This window comes from Spermophilus citellus, assembly GCF_964194105.1.
Source record: "Spermophilus citellus genome assembly, chromosome: 4".
NCBI classification, from domain to species: Eukaryota; Metazoa; Chordata; class Mammalia; order Rodentia; family Sciuridae; genus Spermophilus; species Spermophilus citellus.
In genome coordinates, this window is record NC_138185.1 from 50,205,589 (window position 1) to 50,225,784 (window position 20,196).

Here is a 20,196-nt window from a genome sequence, read left to right on the forward strand (position 1 = left end):
GCATGCACGAGGCCACTGGGTTCGATCCTCAGCACCACATAAAAATAAATAAAGATATTATGTCCACCTAAAACAAAAAAAAAATATTAAAAAAAAAAGAAATTTATCTATCTTAGTTGGTCATACATTTTCTTTCTTTTTTTCTTTTTCAGTACTGGGGGCTGAACTTAGGGCCACCCTCCCACTGAGCTACATCTCTAACCCTTTTGTTTTTTATTTTGAGACAGGGCCTTGCCAAGTTGTCAAGGCAGGCCTTAAACTTGCAATCCTCTTGCCTCAGCCTCCTGAGTTACTGGGATTATAGGCCTCTGTCCCTGTGCCTGGCTGGTCTTGCCTTTTTTTAAATGAATGTTTTATTTTATCAAAGCAATCTGTGTGCACAGTAGCAAAGGCATTGGTACAGAAAGGGCTTGTAATCCTGTCCAACCCACCGACTTGGCCCCCATGAGACTTTAAGGACTTCTGAAATGTCAAGTGCAGAGTGTTTCTTAATGCATACACGTTGGAACTGTGGTTTCTGAAAGCTCTGGCACCCCTCATAAATTGGCCCTTTTGCTATTGATGGAATGGACATTTTGTGTCCTGGTATGTGTTGCACAGTTGCGTGACCCTGTGCTGCCTGCCCTTCAAGCCCTCCCTGTTTGAAGGTATACATGTTGGCCTGGGTGTCAGGCAGGTAGGCTATTTGAGACATTTGCCTATGCCCTTGAGCTGGACCTTGTGGCCTGGGTTTCTGTGGGGATAAATGTTGCCCCAGGATTTGGGGGCAGGTGGGATATGCAGGACACCTCCCAGCCTGGCACCCTCTAGCCTGTCCTGATTCCACTGGCTGTGGTTGGCCTCATGATGGTGAGTGGCAGATGCACAGCAGCTCTGTGTTGTTAGTTCTTTGAGGGGAAGGAGCTCCGCCTGAAGCAGGAGTACTTTGTGGTGGCTGCCACCCTGCAGGACATCATTCGCCGCTTTAAGTCATCCAAGTTTGGCTGCCGGGATCCAGTGAGAACCTCTTTTGAGACCTTCCCAGACAAGGTTTGTGACCTATGGGATGAGAGCTTAATGCCAGGACGGGAGGATCTCAGGCTCTTGAAGTTTCTTCCTCTTGTCCTTGGAGGGGGCTGGAGCAGATTGGTAGTGTTAGGGTCTCATCATCCTGGGTCAGGGCTGCACTGGGCATTGTTAGGAGTTGAGGAGGGAAGGACACCAAAAGGCTCCTATGGCAGGCCAAGGGCAGCTGTTTTAAACAGCAGTGTCATAGCCTAGTGAAGAGAAATTCCTTGTGGGAGGCAGGCCGCAGACCCTGCAGCTCCTTTCACACCTGCCCCAGTATATAGCTGCCCGCAGGGCACTGCTGGCCTCAGAGCTTCAGTGTCCCCTGGCTTTTTCTGAGGCCTCTCTGGGTTCAAACTCTAGGGGTGGGTTGTTCTGTGGGCACCTTCACTCCCTGGGCTGTACTTAACTGACCAGTGTGGGCACACTTATGTGACAAGGCACCCTAATGACACTCCTCATGGGAACCGCAGGTGGCCATCCAGCTGAATGACACCCATCCGGCCCTCTCCATTCCTGAACTCATGCGGATCCTGGTGGACGTGGAAAAGGTGGACTGGGACAAAGTGAGTGTCTCATGAGAAGAAGGGAAGATGGTGTCCTCCCCAGTCCAGGGCTTGGGGTGATAGCAATCTGTCAAAACCGAATGTGGGATGACAGTGTCCTCCCCAGACCAGAACAGGAGTGAGTGTCCTCTGTAAAGCTCTAGACTGTGCCATCTGTGGCATTAAACGGCTGAGCTAGTCCTGGGAAGTGGGGGCTCTCTTCTCAGCCTCAGGGGACTTGGGGACATCACCTGTGAGAGCGCCAGGGCTGTGGGAAAGGGTCTGGCTCCAGGATATGGATATTTTGGGGAATGGGGACAGAACAGACGAGGACAGGATTCTAACACTTTTTAGGGCTTCTTATAGGAGTTTTCTCATCTTGAAGTTTGGCAAAACAAAACAAAAAAAACCTAGAAGTTTTAAGTTTTTCGTATTTATAGATTTATTCTCATGGCTCAATTTACTTTGATCATAGATTCTAGATTCTTTGGTGTAGCAGGATTTTCTTAATTGAGCTTTAACTAAATCAACATAGATGAAACCCTAAGGTAATTTCTTTTTTAAACTCTGTTTCTGGTCTTGGGGTATGTGAGGCTGCAGCCTTGTCAAAGGTCCCCTTCATTCCTGGCCAGTAGCAGGCAGAGCCACATGATACCATTGTCCCACACTGTGGGTGTCAGATCAGTTTAGAGGAAATAAATGAAAAACTGCTTATCAGTCTGTTAGTTTGCCAATAAAAAAGGAAAATTAAAAGTGAATTCCCCAGGAGCAGGGTCAGTGTTATTCATTTACATGGGTGTCTACAATGTTAGACTGTAAAGCTTCAACAAAGTGAGGAGTCTGGGCTGAACTGCACACTTGGAGAAGCTCCAGACCAGCCCTATAAAGCAGACTATCACCTTGCCCACGAATCTGCTTCTAGATAAGATAAAAACACCATTCTCAAATGGTCTAGGCCTGGGAAATCACCAAGAGGACCTGTGCCTACACCAACCACACTGTGCTGCCTGAGGCCTTGGAGCGCTGGCCTGTCTCCATGTTTGAGAAGCTGCTGCCGAGGCACCTAGATATCATTTATGCCATCAATCAACGGCACCTGGATGTGAGTATCAGTCCTTGCTGGGGCAGGACATGGGGTGGATTGCAGGGTGTGGAGGGCTTCACCTAGGCCAATGGGCCCATCTGGCTTAGAAGAGGTACTACACTCCTTAGGGGCTGGAGACTGTCCCCTGGCAAAGCTGTTGGCTGACTCCACATGAATGACTCTTGCTGTGTATGTGGGAGTCACAGATTGGGGTCTTTTATTTTTATTTTTTGGCACTAAGGATTTAACCCAAGGTTATTTTACCACTGAGCTAAACCCTAACCCTTTTTATTTTTATTTTGAGACAAGGTCTCACTAAGTTGTATAGGACCTCCCTAAGTTGCTGAGACTGACTATGAATTTGCCCGCCTCAGCATCCCAAGTTGCTGGGATAAGAGGCCACCATACCCAGCATAGATCTGGATCTTTTTTTTAAATCTCCACTCTAAGCAAGCTCTGTTCTCTTCCTGGATGTCCAGTGGCCATCCTGGCAGCCTTGGGGTGATTCAGAGACAGAGCACAGCCTGTCCTTCCCATGTGACCTGCAGAGAGCAGCTGTCCAGCTAATGATAATATAGATGAATGCTGCCTAGGTTAATAGGGTTAGTGTCTCAGCCTCCTTTTGGTAAATTGAATGGCATTTCACCTGCTGGTGTCCTGACCTCCTCAGACAGCATATCTCTGTGATCTCAGGCTGGGCCTTTCCTGCATGATTGTCTTCCTAGAGTTAGGGCCCTTGTGAGGTGCATCTGAGGCATGTTCTGGGGTGCCTTTAGGGTCTAGGTCTGGGCACAGCAGCCCCTGGACTTTCTTAGAGGTGGTGGAACTTCTCACAGGCATGGTGGGCTGTTGCCTGGTCATTGGGGAGTTAATGGGTCACAGTGGGCTCTCTGTTTTTGCCCTTAGCATGTGGCTGCCCTGTTTCCTGGGGATGTGGACCGCCTGAGGAGGATGTCTGTGATCGAGGAAGGGGACTGCAAGCGAATTAACATGGCCCATCTGTGTGTGATTGGATCCCACGCTGTGAATGGTGTAGCGAGGATTCACTCAGAGATCGTGAAGCAGTCTGTGTGAGTAAACTCCCTCTCCAACCAAGGATGGTTCCTTTCCAGAACCCAGATCCTCCCTTAGAACTGGCTGCCATATATACCACAACCAAGTTGCATCACATACCCCATGCTACTAACTTGTGGGAATGACAGAGCCACTGAGAATCACCACCGCACCTCTCATCAGCACGTTTGCACTTGATTTGATGGGTGATGTCTGAGATGTGGCTTTTTATGGCACCATAAAAAGTCCCTCCTCCTATGCTTCCAGTCTTAGGCATTTCAGCTGGAGACTCAGAGCTTCTAGTCTTTCTGCTTTTGGCTGAGTGCCACTGATGCCCCACCAGGGGCCAGATGTACAGGTGGAAGTCAGGGGCCTAATAGGATCTAGGAATTCCTTCCTTCCATTCTGTCATGAGATGCTTGTTGAGTATCTACTGTGAGGTTTTTCATACAGGGAATTGAACCTAGGGGTGCTTTGCCACCAAGCTGTATTCCCAACCCTTTTTATTTCTAGATTTTTTTGGTTTTTTTTTTTTTCAGTACTGAGGATCAAAGCCAGAATCTTGTGCCTGCTAGGCAAGTGCTCTACTATTGAGCCACATTCCCAGCCCTTTTTATTTAATTTTTAAAAAATTTTGAGATAGTGTCTTACTAACTGGCCTCAAAATTGTGATCCTCCTGCTTCAGGCTTTTGAATTGTTGAGATTACAGATGTGTGTCTCTGTGCCTGGCCCATAGCAAACTTCAGAGTTAGATATGTCTCTCAACTTACAAATGGGGAAATAGCCCAATTTCTGAAAGACTAAAGTCTATTCAGTATCCACTGCTAGGACCTGGACCCTGCTTCCCCATAGACCTCTCTGGAAAATGGCCAAGTTTTTTTTTTTTTTTTTTTTTTTGAAAAAAAGGAAAAAGAAGATTTATTGCTTTGCTAGCAAAGGAGAAACACAGGGAACTGCTGTCCTAAAGGCTGTAATTCTGAAAATGGCCAAGTTCTAGTGTGGGATGCTATAGACCTCACATATGGCAGATACACATTCCCTTCATGCTAGTCCCAAAATGCACAGCGATGCTAGTTGCTGTGTACATGTCAGGAAATAGTCAAATTGAGCTTCAGGATCTCCCCAAAAGGTTCTTATGTTCTTTTGCTCACCTAGTTCAAAACACAGCATTTTTGACAATTCCTTATTTTCTATTTGTAGCTTTAAGGATTTTTATGAGCTGGAACCAGAGAAATTCCAGAATAAGACAAATGGCATTACACCTAGACGGTGGCTGTTGCTGTGCAACCCGGGTCTGGCAGACATCATTGTGGAGGTGAGCACCCAGTGTTGCCTTATCCTATGGGGACACCAGGTCTGAGACCACGAAGAAACCACGAGTTAGAAGGTGCAGTTGACACTGGGCAGGGTCATCAGGCCTGTTTGCTGAACCAGTGGGAATTTGTGTCCTTACATATTGACCAGCAGTGGGCCCTGGACATGAGCAGGCGAGGCCTGTGAGCACAGGTGCACTGGTCCAGCTCTAGCCCTATGTGTGGGTTTGGAAGCCTATCTGGGAAGGCTGAGGAAAAGGAAAGGCCTCTTGATGAAATGGGAGCTGACTGTGGTGGGCAAGGTTTTAAGCCAGAGACCTGGCCCTGTGCCGTCTGTGCCCTTGTCTCCTTTGAAGAGTAGAGTATCCTAAGGCTGCCTTGGGGACACTGCATGCCTAGAGTGTTAGAGTCAAGAGGGGCTTCCCTGAGATTTTGGGAGCTGGAAACAGTGCTGGCAAGACCAGAACAGAAGGCAGATCTGGTCTAGTACTAGGTCCCCTCAAGGGTCTGGAAGGCCAGTATGGCTTCCATACAGTATGAGGCTGGGAAAAGTGAGGAGAGGCTAGTAAGTAAGTAAGAGGGTCCTCAATGAGACTGGTTTTGAAGTGACTGCCTACCATAGTGAGAGAGAGGGAGATGGCACCCACTTTGTTCATGGTGATGGAGGAATGGGAGGAGGATTTAGTCCCACTAGCCCCAAATATCAGGCTGTAATAGGTTGTCCCAAGTATTGGGGACTGAAGGAAGTTCATGAGTTTGTTATGGATGACTGAGTTGATAGGACTTGGACATCCTGGTGGAGCCATTGAGGGGTGAGCTCAGGTCTGATTTAGGAGGCCAGGGCCCTGGTGGCCATGTGGACATAGGGTGCAAGTTGCCCTGAGAAGGGGATGTTGTGAGGGCCCAGAGGGGCAGGAAGAACCAGGGAAAGCAGGCATGGGGTAACAGGCAGAGGGCAAGCTCATAGAGACTAGGGCTGCAGTGAACAGAAGCCATATGTCCATGTTTTTCCAGAGAATTGGGGAAGGCTTTCTGACCGACTTGAGCCAACTGAAAAAGCTGCTGCCATTGGTCAGTGATGAGGTGTTCATCAGGGATGTGGCCAAGGTCAAGCAGGTAGGTTCATGTGGCCCTGCAGCCTATCTTCCTGAGGCCCAGCATGTTGAGTTTGTATGGACCCATCCAGCACTTTGGAAAGGCCCTCAAAGGTCTGGGTCACACTCAGCCTTCCAGATGAGGGCTTGTTTAACCTCAGGTAATGCAATGGGTGGGAGTGTGCAGACCCCCAAGACATCTCTGACTTCACCTTGCTCTGCCATTATAGTAGCAGGTATATACAGAGGCCTTTTTTGAAGCTGATTGCAGCGTAATTCCATTTCTGAGCAGTGGCTGGAGCTTCCCAATCTTGGCAGGAGCTAAGAGTGTTCTCACAGCATGGTGCAGGGTCGCAATCATGGGTCTGCATGTTTGTCTTGCTCATGACATTGTCTTATAAGCCCCAAACAATTCTCCACTTCCTATGAAAATTCATAGGAAGTTTCTCACTTCCTAGGCCTTATCCCTCCATTTTCTTTTTCTGACTACAGATCACATTCTGAGTGTCCTTTACTCTGTTTTCTCCTTATGCTTAGCTCTAGGCTGCTATTCAGTTAGGTTTTCATGTATTTCTTCCCCACTTTATCCTGTACACTCATTTTCAGTGTCACCCTTGTTCACCTTTCTCCAGTGTCATCAGTGCCTCCAGGTCTGGTCTCTGGACCTATCATCCCCTCTCTGACAATTTCTCTTTTAGTTGTAGTTGGACACAATACCTTTATTTATCTATATGTGGTGCTGAGGATTGAACCCAGGGCCTCGCACGTGCTAGGCTAGCGCTCTACTGCTGAACCACAACCCCAGCTCCTCTCTGACAATTTCTAACCTGTCCAAGATGTTCTCTGGGATTGGGTAGAAAGTTGGAATATATGGGACCTTGGGAGCTCACAGGGCAGTTCCTGTGAACTGTCCACCCATCCTTCACTTTCCTTCTTTCCAGGAAAACAAACTGAAGTTCTCTGCCCTCCTAGAGAAGGAATACAAGGTTAAGATCAACCCATCTTCCATGTTTGATGTGCATGTGAAGAGGATCCATGAGTACAAACGGCAGCTGCTTAACTGCCTGCACATCATCACACTGTACAACCGTGAGTGTGGGTCCCTGGGTGCCTCCTGGCTTCCCTTGTGTGGTTCTAAGTGGCATCCCTCCCTCAAGACCAAGGCTGGCTCAGGACTTGTCTTGCCCACCAGCTTATCTTTGGACCCCTGGCCTTTCTCATACAGAATGTATGTGTGTGAGTGATGTGGCACATTTATTTTGAGCAATGGCTGTAGGCTTTACTGTGTGCTCAGTGCCAGAGTCTTAGGTACATAAATGGGTAAGCATTTAAAGGCTCTGTGGGTTTTGAGACCTTGGTGGAGGCAAGGAATAGTCTGCACCAAGGCAAGGTTTGGGGTTCAGATTAGCTTTTATTTTAACATTAGTTATTATTTCTGTAAGATTCATCTTGTTTGGAAATACTGTGCTCATCAGAGACATTTAATGTCTACTTATAAAAAAGTAATATAGGTTCATTTTATATATATATACATAATACATATATATGTGTGTGTGTGTATACACACAAACACACATGCACATACCTTATATTGCTTTTGGATATTTTTTTATCTGCTTGCTTATTTATTTATTTACCTATGTTTTGTGGTACTGGGGTTTGAACCCAGGGATGCTCTACTACCAAGCTATATCCCCATCCCTTTTTATTTCTTATTTTAAGTCTTGCTAAGTTGCTGAGGCAGGTCTTAAACTTACAATCCTCCTGCCTCAGCCTCCCAAGTTGCTGGGATTGTATGTGTACCACTGTGCCCAGAACAACATGTTTTAAAAGTGTGTACTCCTCACATACAAGGGTCACTTACAGTGACCAGAGCCAAACAAGATCCTGGGTTAGGCTTTTCTGGAAGTATAGGTGCAGCTTTTCTTCTGAGCCCTTAGGAAGAACATCTTTCCTTGGTTTGCTACACAGTCAGTTGTCAGTGTTTTTGATGGCTCTCCTCACCAACTGGGAATGAAGTGCAGACATTGGGGTGGCCTTGTCCCCCTGTAAGTGGCAGGTTCCTAAGCAGGCATGTGGTGGGGGGCCATGACCATTTGCCACTGCTACCTACCTGTGCCTCTTAGGCTAAAGTGGACACCTAGCCAAACCTGCCTGTCCAGCCTCTAGAGAGGTCTCTGAGGTTGCTAGGTCACTGTGGCTTGCTGGGAAGGGACTTTTTGGTTTAAAGTTGCCTCACTTGAATCTCATTTATTTGTTCTGCAGGAATAAAGAAAGACCCAGCCAAGTCCTTTGTGCCCAGGACTGTGATGATTGGGGGCAAGGTGATATGACTTTCTCTTCACTCCTTTTTTGATATTTTGGCCCAGGATGCACACACTCCCCCTCTGGTTGATAGCAGCTTGCCTACTCCAAAGCCAGGTGCCTGCATTGCACACAGAGTGCCAGTGGGTTCCCAGTCCTGCAAGGGTGCTTATGAGAGCAAGGGGCACATTTACACTCAGTTGAATAAGAGGGAATTAGATGGGAACCTGTCTGCTCAGATCCTTAGCCCCAAGGACCAGTCTCAGTGGACCCCATCAGAAGATGTGGTACCCTTTCTCTGTGTTCCCATAGAATCTCATGGCTACTTGTGGCCAAGGGAATATAAGTTAAGTGTAACTGCTACTTCTGTCACATGTAAGGCCATTCTGAGCTCAGCATGTGTTCATTTAATTCTCTTTACTATAACACATGCTTGAGTACTAGACACAGAGTCACCACAGCATCATACTTGGCCAGTATCCTGGTCTTCTTCATCAGAAGATATGGGCTGCGGGGTGCAGCTTCTTTGTGAGATACTGCCCTGGGTCAGCCTTCCATGGTCCATCTGCAGTTTGCACTCTTGCTGACAGTATGGCTGGGGTGTGTGATGCACATGCAGGTACTTGTCCTTGTTCTGCAAGCCTTTCCTTTAACTTCAGCATCTGCAGAGGTAACTCAAGGGGAGGGGGCACCTGCTCAGGCTCAGCAGTTGGTAACCTCACCTTGTTTGGTCTTTGCTCACCCCATCACCTGGTATTTTTGAATCAAATTATTTGGATATCATGTTGTTTGTTATTATTTTAGTTTGTAAGGTCCATAATGACATGGACTTTAAAAAAAATTTTATCCTCTTGCCCCTGCCTCTTGAGTTGCTGGTAGTAAGGACATGTGCTACTCCCCTGGCTGAAGTTGTTATTATTTATAATATTATTACTTTTTGGGTCCTGGGGATCAAATCCAGGGCCTTGCTTGCACATGTTAGGCAAGGACTCTTCCATTGAGCCATACCCACAGCCTCAAAAATATTTTAACTGTTTGAATTAGACCCCAAGGGGGTCTAATGTCCTCACATTGATTGATAAGTCTTTTAATTTTCCTTAATCAGTAGGCTTTCCTTCTATGTCTCCCACCCCCTAAGATGTTTGTTATTGTCTGTCATCCTAGGCTGGCTTTTTCTGAATGTGTTCCCCCGTTTTGTTCCAGTATATTCTTTAATTTTCTCTCTTTCCTTTAAATTGATAGGTCTAGAAGTCTTTGTTTCTTTTATCTTGTAATTTCTGAAACACTGGACTCAGATAGACTTGAGGCTGAAAGATTTCACAAGTGAAATCTGAGGACTCATGAGAAGTGTTGGATAGAAGCTGAAACCTCTGCAGAGTCAGCCCTTTCCCTTTCCTTGACCCCAGTTGGGGTTATGCTATAGGATGTGACCTCTGTGTATCTATTGGCCAAACCAAAGCTGGCTTCTGAGGATCGGTGTTCACCCTCTTATAGACCCATATGCCCAGTAGTGTTGCCAGATGCTCCAAGGACCCTTCTTGGACCCAGAGCAAAGCTTAACCCTCCTTAACTTTCTCCCCAAACCCTTTTCTAGGCAGCTCCCGGGTACCACATGGCCAAGATGATCATCAAGTTGGTCACATCCATCGGTGATGTCATCAATCATGATCCAGTTGTGGGTGACAGGCTCAAAGTGATCTTCTTGGAGAATTACCGTGTGTCCTTGGCAGAGAAAGGTAACCCTGGATGCCTTCACTGGATGGAGACTTGCTCCCGTCTGGGCCTGTTGGGGGGCAGTGCTGGCCAGGACCATTCCCAACGTCAGGCAACCTCACTCTGTCCTGGAGACTCGGGTCCCACCTAGCCTGGGCAGGGCTGCAGACTAGCAGTAAGACTTCAGAGAATGCCCTCTTATGTCATGAAGCATCTGAAGCATGCCTGAGAAGGCACCTTTGTGTATCTTAGGTGGAATTACTCAGGCTCAGAGGAGGTCCAGAGAGCAAAGCTTTGAACATCCTTGCTCTCTGAACCTTATTGTCCTGCGTGGTCTCATTGTTCCCTACTTTCCTCTCTCCTGCCTCTCAGCCAGGCCTGCTGCTTCTATGTCCTCCTGTTGGCAGCACACATATCTGGCCAGTGGCTTCTCTCCCCTCTCTTCCCCTCCCCTCCCTTCCCCTGTCTTGTTCACCACCACCTGCTTGCTTTCCAAGTGCACTGCTAATTTCTCATGTACCAGCACCTGCCTCTCATGTCCTGTCTGGGGGTAGCTTGGAACCTGACATTTAGTTTGGGTCTGCTCTATCTTGGCTGGTTCTGGGGAGAACCACCAGGATGTCAGCATGTCCATTTTGAGCTGGATGCCCCTTTCTTGGCAAGAAAGTGATTTGCATAACCAGAAAGAAGGTGGAGAATCTGAGCCTTGAATTCCCACACTCCCTTCCTGCCACTAAGGTTGTGGCAATAAAGACTGCAGGCTGATCTGCTAAAATGTGAGCTCAGGCTGGTCCACCAGAGCTGGCCCAATGGCCTGGCTGCTGCCTGGAATTGCTCCTACTTCATTTGGGTGTCACTTGGTGCTTAAGTGTCTTCCAGTCTTGTTCAAGGGATTGGAAACTTTGATGATGTTGGTTAGTCCTTCCTGGAACTTCTTTAAAAAAAAAAAAAAAAAGAAAAATGTGTGTGTATGTATGTGTGTGTGTAAGTAAGTTGTAGATGGACACAGTACTCTTTCTCTTATTTATTTTTATGTGGTGCTGAGGATCGAACCCGGTACCTCCATGTGCTAGGCAAGTGCTCTACCACTGAGCTCCAACATCCTGAGACTTCTAACTAAAATGTCTTGCTGTCCTTCCTGCTCTCTGGAAGCCCCTCTTCACCTTTATTTTGAGACCAATTGACTACTGCTTATTTTTAGAACTGGCCATGGGGGCACCAGTCCGGGGCATCAGTGCTGGGGTCTAGATTCCTCACGGTTTTTCCTGGTTCCTTGGATGTGCCACAGCAACACCTAGCGGTTACAAGCTGTGCTGCTGTGCCACAGTGCTGGGGGCTGGGGATGCCTTTTCCTTTTTATCCTGACACGTTGGCTTGGCCTTCATCTCTTTAGAGCTCCTGCTGCCCTGCTACTCTATCACCTTTCTTCCCTTCCTGAGGAGGGGCTGGGCTCTGGTGCTGGCTGAGTTGAATTGCTGCCTGCTGGGCTGAGGAAGCACTGGCAGCTGTGGCACTAGTTAAGGACCAACACTGAGATCAAGGTGTCCAGCCAGGGTATGTTCCTTGGCAGTGACCTGTGCTGTTTCTAGCCTGCCACCTTATGAGCACAGGAAGCCTGAGTTTGGGAGAAACCATGAAACTGCAGCATCTGGCTGGGTGTTTGTGCCTACTCTGTGCATACTCAGTAATTCCCATGCACATGAACTTTAAGAATTGCTTTCAGCCTTTCCAGTCCTCTGGTTCTACAGGAGTCCAGGTTCCTCCTGAAATGATCCAGAGAGCCTTATGGGATGATTAAGATGTCAATGTCATGGGAATGAAGGAAACATTATCAGCAATTCAGGACTGGGCACCCACTTCACTTGTATTTACCTGGTCCCTGGAAAGTTCCCGAACAAGAATCCTATGCTACTTGTGGGACTTTTCAGGGGTTTTCATCTTGGGCCCTCTGCCTTAGGCTCCTCCAGTCAAGAAGGGGAGCCCTGTGGAGGCCAGTGGCCACTTTGGTACTAGGTGGTTGATGGCTGCCTGGTCTCTTGGTCCCCCTGGTCCTGGAGTGACTGGGGCTGGTTGGTCCTGTGGTGAGCCCAGCAGCCTCAGGATGGAAGTTTCCCATCCTAGGATCTCCTGCTGATGGGGTTGGGAGGAGGGAGTATGGTGTGAGAAAAATAAAATGAAAGGGCCTGGGGCTGACCTGCCTCCCGTTCATTGTAGTGATTCCAGCTGCTGACCTGTCACAGCAGATCTCCACCGCGGGCACCGAGGCCTCAGGCACAGGCAACATGAAGTTCATGCTGAATGGGGCACTCACCATCGGCACCATGGATGGTGCCAATGTGGAAATGGCTGAGGAGGCTGGGATTGAGAACCTCTTCATCTTTGGCCTTCGGGTGGAGGACGTCGAGGCCCTGGACCAGAAAGGGTGCAAGTCCCTGCATGTGGAAGCTTTGGGGGAGGGAGGACATGGAGGGCAACTGGGTCTAGGGGCTAAGGCTGGGCAGGGGTTTGCTACCCCACGGCTGTGGGAAAACTGGAATCACCAGTCTCTTCATAAGCCCAAAGCATCTGGATCCTAGCTAGGCCATCCCTGTGCTTGTCTCCATGGCAGAGTCCACGGAGTCCAGATCAAGGGCTTCTCTTCCAGGAAAGGTTTTTATAAGTCACTGTTAGGGCAGGGTCTCTTAGAGCGGCACTCTTAGCCAGGATACAAGTAGGACAGTGCCCAAAGACGTGGAAGCAAGTGGGCAGGCACCTCCATTGCTGAGAGCATTAGCCAATTGAGAGCACCTACCATTGAGGTTCCTGGTCTAATTTGTAAATTATCTTTTTATTTTGAAATAGTTTTGGGTTTTCAGAAAACTTGTAAACATAGTAGAGAGAGCTCCTGTCTACCTCACTCCTGGTTTCTCCTGTTGTTACATGTTACTAATCAATGTGGTGCATTGTCAAAATTAATTAACCTATAGTGGCACATTGTAAATTCTTAGTTCATGCCACATTGTGATTCTGCCAGCTTTTTCATGAATGCCCTTTTCTGCCCCAGGACCACATCCAGGGTACCCCATTGTGATTGGTCAGTTCTCCTCTAGTCTGTGACAAATTCTCAGTCTTCCTTTGTTTGTCATGATCTTGACATTCATGAGGAGTCATGGCCTCATTCTGAGGGCTAATTTAAAAGAAAAGTTATTGTTTTCTAGTTGCCTTTTGTAGCTCTTGGGAAATCAGTGAAGCCTTAGACAGCAGTCAGATGAAACCCAAATGTCACCTTAAAACTCAGAACAGTGTCCTTGTCATCCAGAGAGCTCCCATGCCCACATAGAGTTTTCACCTGTCCCTCCCTCAGGTCTTCTGCACTGTCCTGCATCCTGGGACCTGCATGTTTTCATGTCCCCTTTGCCTCCCTGCCCCTCCCCCCAAATCACCTTCCAGCCCCGAGATGGGCAGGGCTGGTTCTGTCTCATCTTGTCTGGTTTTATTTCCTCATCCTGGGGGCCAGCCAAAGGTGATCTAACAGGGCAGCCTGTTTTTAAAAGCTCTGTCCAGGATTTCAGTGAGGCAAGTTTGTGAGCAACCTGGTGGTCTCTAGTAGAAATGATGTGAGCTGTGCATGTAATTGTACATCTCCTGGGAGCTGTATTTCTTTGAATAATAGAGGGAGCTGGTGGAATTGACTTTAGGCTTATAGATCATCACTACTTGAACCACATGTGTCTCAAGGGCCTGGTAGCCGCAAGTGGTTAGTTGTTGATGACCCGGATCTCCAGGGCCAACCTGGGACAGGAACTATACCAGGCACAACATGTCTCCACCACTTGTCCCCTAGAGGTTCCCACTTGGGCGACACTAGGCATTGATGTCCTCTTCTCCCTGCAGGTACAATGCCAGAGAGTACTATGAGCGCCTGCCAGAACTGAAGCAGGCCATGGACCAGATCAGCAGTGGCTTCTTTTCTCCTAAGGACCCACACTGCTTCAAAGATGTGGTCAACATGCTAATGTACCATGACAGGTGGGACACACCCTCTTGTCTGTTTTGGCTTCCCTAGTTAGCTGTCCATCACTTCCCACTTTTGGGACAGTTGGAACCTCCTGGAGAATAGGGAAAGTTCACATTTGTGACATGATACTCTCTCCCCCTCAGCCCACAAGACCTTATGGCCAGCTGGGAGAATCACAGCTAAAAGTAAGGGTGGGAGGTTGTGGGAGCCTATGTCAATGCCTTGGGGGACCCCAGCAGTAGGAGACAGGCCAACACAAGAGCAAGAGGCTGGAGGAGGTGTCCCTGGGCTGACACTGTCCCTGGGCATCAGATACAGTTGTGTTCTCAGGAGGCCAGTAGAGGGCAGTCGGGGAGCATAGGCAGAATGCCCCTGAACCAGCAGGGAGGTGATTGGGAGGGTGGTGGAACTGTGGCTCTCAGGACACACCATAGTTAAAATAGAACTTGCTTGTGACATCATAAAGTTATAATGAGGCTGGCATTTTATCACAGTGCAATGAACACATGGCTGTAAAAGATGTACAATTATATAACAGGTTAACTGATACTATTTCTGTCTTATGGCAGTTTTTTGCTAGTGAAAGTTGAATCTGATGAATCCCTGGAATTAACCTCTCTTCTACTTTCACAAGTCTTTTACTTAGTTTTGGTTTTGCTCTTTGAGGACTGTGTTATCCACCAGCTTCAGTCAGACTAGATCATGAGCAGTTCATGTGTGGGTTGAAGCTAGACCCTGCTGAGATGTGAGGAAGACATCTCAAGACAGGGTCTTGCTGAGTTGGCTGAGGCTGACCTCAAACTTGGTATTGTCCTGTCTCAGCCTCCCGAGTCACTGGTTTTACAGACATGTGTCACTGCACTAAGCAGGAAGGAATTTTAAAATTTGTGAATTGTGAATTTTATGAACTGTGCTTTTATTCTCAACAGTGAACAAAAGTGCATATCTATATTCATAAATTTTCATTTTTGTCTAGAACATCAGGGACCACAAATAACCCTTTCCTCTGTCACCAATTCTCAGACTTGGAATAGATAGCTAAATGGCAATGTCACTCATCAGGTGTGTCTTGGCCCTGGCAGTGAAGTAGGCTGCTGCTTTGGGTCTGCACAGGATAATATGGGTGTGTGCAGCTCTAGTAGCCCTGTATGTGCTGGTAGTGCTGTAAACACCAGTTTCCTTAAAGGAATATTGGGTTGAAATAAGATTTTTTATCAAATAGCATCTCCTGGACATAAATGTTGCTCATAGGGAAGCCCTATAGTCAGATGGATCTGACACAGCCTAGCCCCACAAGTGGGGTGGCTTTTTCATTCCAGCCCCTAACAGAGCTGTAGGATGAGGGCTGGGCCAGGCAGGTGATTTCTGATCTCTGGCTGAGGGATTGTCCCCTAGGACCACATGGCAGGCTGCTCTGGGCAGGGCTTCTCACCCACTGCCATTTACCAGCCTGGCTCAGTGTCCTGTCCTAATTTCAGGTTCAAAGTGTTTGCAGACTATGAAGCTTACATGCAGTGCCAAGCCCAGGTGGACCAGTTGTACCGGGTAAGATTTGTGGGCTCCAGGGCCAGCTAGGTGGTTTGTTACAGACTTGCTGAGTCAGATTTTTCATTTCCCAAACTGTGGAAGCAGGTTCTTGGCCAAAGCTGGAGGGGACTGGGGCTGTGATTTGTCTCTCATGTGCTCTGTCAGTCTCTAGGGCAACCTTGTCACTTCCTCTCTTGGGGAAACAGCTTTCATAGCTGAGAGTAGGAACATGGGACTTGGAAACTGAGTTCCCTAGTGGGGCTCTTGGAGGAACCCTTTTCCCTCAATTTGGAATGGCTTGGAAGAGTCAGGCCTTTCTGCAGAGACCCTACTGGTGCTGGGTATAATTTTGGGGCAGCTGTAAGGCTATGATGGAAGATAGGAGATGGGTGAGGCCCAGGACAGAAGACTGCTTGACCATCTCCCATGGACATTGGATCTACCTGTGGCAAGTGCTTACCCCTGCTGGTGTTTCTGTGCTATATATGTATGTGACAGGATACCCTTTCTTAGCTTCTTGCCCCTTACATGTAGTCATTTGGTAGGATTTCCCCTATTCTCTGAGCACATGAGTATAATATCTTCTTCCCAGGCTCATCTAGAAAACAGACCTGACATTCCGGAAGCTCAGGCTCTCTTGGGAGCTCTTGGCCCCAGCAAAGGTGCCAAAGATTAATCAGTCTTTCCCTTCCCCACAGAACCCCAAGGAGTGGACCAAGAAGGTCATCAAGAACATTGCCTGCTCTGGCAAGTTCTCCAGTGACCGGACTATAACTGAATATGCACGGGACATCTGGGGAGTGGAACCCTCCGACCTGCAGATCCCACCTCCCAATATCCCCAAGGACTAGGTGCCCTGTGAGCAGGACCAGCGGGCTTTTGTTTGGTTGATTTTGCACATCATGCCAGTTTTCAAGCACTTTGCCAGCAGCTAGTGGTTCCTGCTTTTCTCAGTGCTGGTTCTGGGAGGGGCTGTGGGGTCGAGAGGGTGTTTTTGAAGATGGGGGCAAGGAAGGAAGATGCTAGGAGTGGGGGACATCTTCCTGCTTTCCTATAGAGGAAAGAATTCTCAGTACAGATGGGCAAAGCTGACCCCCATAGCTTCAGCCAACCATCCCCACAGAGGGTAGGTAGGAGGTAGAGCCATCTTATGGGCTCCCTGAAAATTTGCACACATATTTAGTTTTGATCCTCTGGATTCTGGGGCTTGGGCAGGTGTCTGTGGTGAAGCTTGGGGACATGTATTTCCATAGAACCTGGGCAGGGCTAAGCCCAGTGTGGTCTCCTTGGCCAACTGTTTTCTATCCCTGTTGGGGAGTCAAATCCTTCAGGCATCATCCTCATGGCTGCCTGTCTTCTGATCCCTGTCCATGGCTCTTCACCTGGTATATGGGCTCTGCCTTTTGTAGTCATCTTGGGAGCCATGTGGGTGCTCTAGACTCAGGACATCTGGGAAGGAACATTGGGGAAGGACTTGTTTTGGTGTCTCAGAGGCATTGGTTAAGACAGGCTGGCTGAAGCAGGGTTAGCTTGGTTTTGTTTTTTTCAAAAGAAAAATTACACAAGGAAATGAAACTAACCTCTTGTTTTAGCAACTAAAAATTGCACTTGGTCAATTTTGGGTCTGTAGGAGGCCATGCTAGGGCTGTTTTTGCCTGGCTGGAGGTAATAATCAGCCACTGTGCCCAGCAAGATTAGCTGCCTATCCTGTACTGGGGCCTGAGGCAGGGCTGCTGACTCTGCTGTGGATCTGTACCCTCCTGACACCTCCCATCCATATCCTGGGGTGCATTTTTCTGTTGTACATACAAAGACTATTCTTCCCCTTCCACCAGTGCAGCATCCTGGTCTGCAAAAAGGAGCAGTGGACCCAGAGGACCTGTTTCCATTGTACTCATACAATAGGCCTGGGAGGGAATTGAGGGTGAGCCCTCTCAGCCAAACCCCTCCTCAGGCTGAGGCTACGGGGCAGAACCTAGCACTAGTCTAGTGCTGCCCATCTCCAGTTAGTTGGTGGTTGGAGAAGTCAGATGGAAACACCCTTCCAAAGGCTTCCATACTTTGCATGCCGGACCTGAGGTGCCAGGGAAGGCTTTTCCCTCACTCCAGCTTTGCTGGGGAGGATTTGCTCACAGTGCACAGTTCCACCAGAACCACTGGGGTCTTTTTTTGGGTGGTGGCAAACTCTGGGGCTATGGTCATCTGCTGTGAGGCCACATTCCCTGAAGCTGGCTGTGGGTGGCTACAACCCTACCACTTGCTATTACTGCTTGGTATGAGAAACTGATTAAACCTTTTTGCCCATGGTTAGTGGATGTTGTGTCTGTTTCACTCACTGCACACAACACCGTGAGGGTTCTTTAGGAGGTGGGAGGGTGCAGGCCTGAGGCCAGGGTGATGACCTTGGCAGATGGGCTTCAGTTCTTTGTAACCTGTGCCAGTGCTGAATTATGGTTCCAGAATTATGTGTTCTGGTTTCAAAGACAAAGAGTTCTCATCCCCACCGTGTGGGACTTACCTGTTCTTTAAAAGGTCATCAAATCCAATCATGTGGAAACACTTTACTGGCAATAGAATGAAAGTATCTGCATTATTAGTGTGAATGTATTGGTCCCTCTCTGCACTTACTGCTTCTGCCACCAGTTCCTGGGCCTGGAAACCAAATCATCGCCTGAATTGTATCTATAGCTGCAGAAAAAAATCAGGAGCTGTGTGCAGTGGCACCTCCTGAATTCCAAGCAATTCAGGAGGCTCAAGCAGGAGCATTGCTAGACCAGCCTCAACAACTTAGTGAGACCCTATTTCAAAAATTCAAAGAGTTATCAGGTGTAAAGCACCCATGTTCAATACCCAATAAAAAAAAAAGAAAGGAAAAAACTATTGCAGGTTGATACAGTGCCATGGACTTCCTTGTCTTGGCATCTGGCAAGTTCTTCTCACTGTCTCACTTCTATCCCATGCTGTGGTCAGAGTGCCAAAATGAGTCTACTACAATTCCCAGGTTTGGGAGGCTGTCCTGAGATTCCTGGGACACAAGTGCAGCTGCACAGTGCTTTACCCCCAACATGTCACATCTCCTAGCTTCCTTTTTTTTTTTTTTTTTTTCAAAGAAAGACTGGTCCTGATTGATTAAATGGTCTGAAACCTACAATGTAAGCTTTGTTGCTGTTTGTGTAAATTTTCATTTAACTGATAGATAATAGCAAAGCAGCTGCCAGCTCAGGGCTCCCCTACATTCCTTCTTTAGTTTGCCTGGCACACACTTGTAAAAAAAACCCATTTGTATTTTAAATGTTTTTCTACATCTTGTCTCATTTCCCCACCAATGAGTCTGAAGTAACTTGCAGAGACAGAAAAAAAGACTGGCCCAGGTAGAGGCACAGCAGTCACCTCTGCTAAGGTGTCAGGAACTTCAGTGTGAAACAGAGTCCATGGCCTGGATTTGCACTTCAGACTACCATTGCCTTATACAAGGACTGCCTTGGTCTTGTGTGCACAGCTGTATTATAGTGCCTTGAAGGCCCCTGGCATACACCAGTTACGCAAAAAGGCTGTGAAAGGCAGGGCAAGTATCCCAGCTCTGAGGGCTGTGACTTGTAGTGGCAGTGCACTCAGATCCTGCTTTTGGGTGAGCTGTCCACAGGTGGCAGAAGACTGACCCTGGTTACATGCCAAGAGTCTTGTCAGAAGATACTTAAATGTTTTCACAAACTGACCTCATTCCAACCTTGGAATGGGAAAGGTATTTGTTTTCTACTTCTAGAATCACTGTAGGTCTAAGGTACCTCAGAATGGAGAGGATATATACTGTGCTGGGCTCAGCTCCCCTCCCCCACCAGTCCATAGGTGCTAATACTGGGCATACCGACAGCTGGAAAGTTCTATAGCCTGAGGACCTAGAGGAGGAAGGCTAGGCATCAGCAGAGGCTGAGTCCCCAGGAGACCTGCACTGTCCCATCTGTTAGATGCAGAAGGCAGGAAGACAAAACCAACAGGAGAGCCCCTTGGGCTCCAACACCTAATCTTACTTAAGCAATCCCCCTGCTGCCCTTCTCAGAGGTTCCTTAGCCTGCCATGTGACTGGCAGATGTCTAGTGACCCTATTCCACCTTGCTGGGAGTCTGCACATGTGGGTGATATTATGGGTTCCAGTAGCTGCAGGAAGGGCTGGTTTGATCAGAAGCCAAACAACATATCCATTAGTTCAAGAGACACTGGGAAGTGAGATGATGTTCAGTGCATGTGCTCTGCAGTGGAGGTCCTTTTGGGGACCTCAGGCCGTGTGTATGCTGGCTTGACACTGCAACAGGGACAGCATTGCCTGGCTAGGCTTCCATTTTAGGAAAAAGCTACCACGTTGGTAAAGGCTTTGCCCACTAAAGGAAACCCTGGTGTCTGGAAAGAGAGAACCTCCCTCCTCCCATCCAAAAGCAGGGATCCAGAGCTGGGGCTGTGGGAGAACCTGGGAGGCAGGGAGGCACTGCTGATCTTTTTGCTGTGCAAAATGAAGAACAAACA

The 20,196-nt window shown here is 48.0% G+C and overlaps 1 protein-coding gene across 1 annotated transcript in view; it reads left to right on the plus strand.

Moving 5' to 3' along the window:
- Positions 1-17,988, plus strand: part of PYGB (glycogen phosphorylase B) — a 43,859-nt gene extending 25,871 nt beyond the window's left edge. The window contains exons 8-20 of the mRNA XM_081292144.1: positions 886-1,029; positions 1,521-1,613; positions 2,548-2,694; positions 3,583-3,746; positions 4,931-5,045; positions 6,058-6,159; positions 7,079-7,226; positions 8,403-8,461; positions 10,036-10,177; positions 12,369-12,576; positions 14,028-14,162; positions 15,630-15,696; positions 16,377-17,988. Coding sequence (XP_081148270.1) covers positions 886-1,029; positions 1,521-1,613; positions 2,548-2,694; positions 3,583-3,746; positions 4,931-5,045; positions 6,058-6,159; positions 7,079-7,226; positions 8,403-8,461; positions 10,036-10,177; positions 12,369-12,576; positions 14,028-14,162; positions 15,630-15,696; positions 16,377-16,529 — 1,677 coding nt within the window. The 3' untranslated portion in view covers positions 16,530-17,988. The remainder of the gene's footprint in view (positions 1-885; positions 1,030-1,520; positions 1,614-2,547; positions 2,695-3,582; positions 3,747-4,930; positions 5,046-6,057; positions 6,160-7,078; positions 7,227-8,402; positions 8,462-10,035; positions 10,178-12,368; positions 12,577-14,027; positions 14,163-15,629; positions 15,697-16,376) is intronic.
- Positions 17,989-20,196: the final 2,208 nt, after the last annotated feature.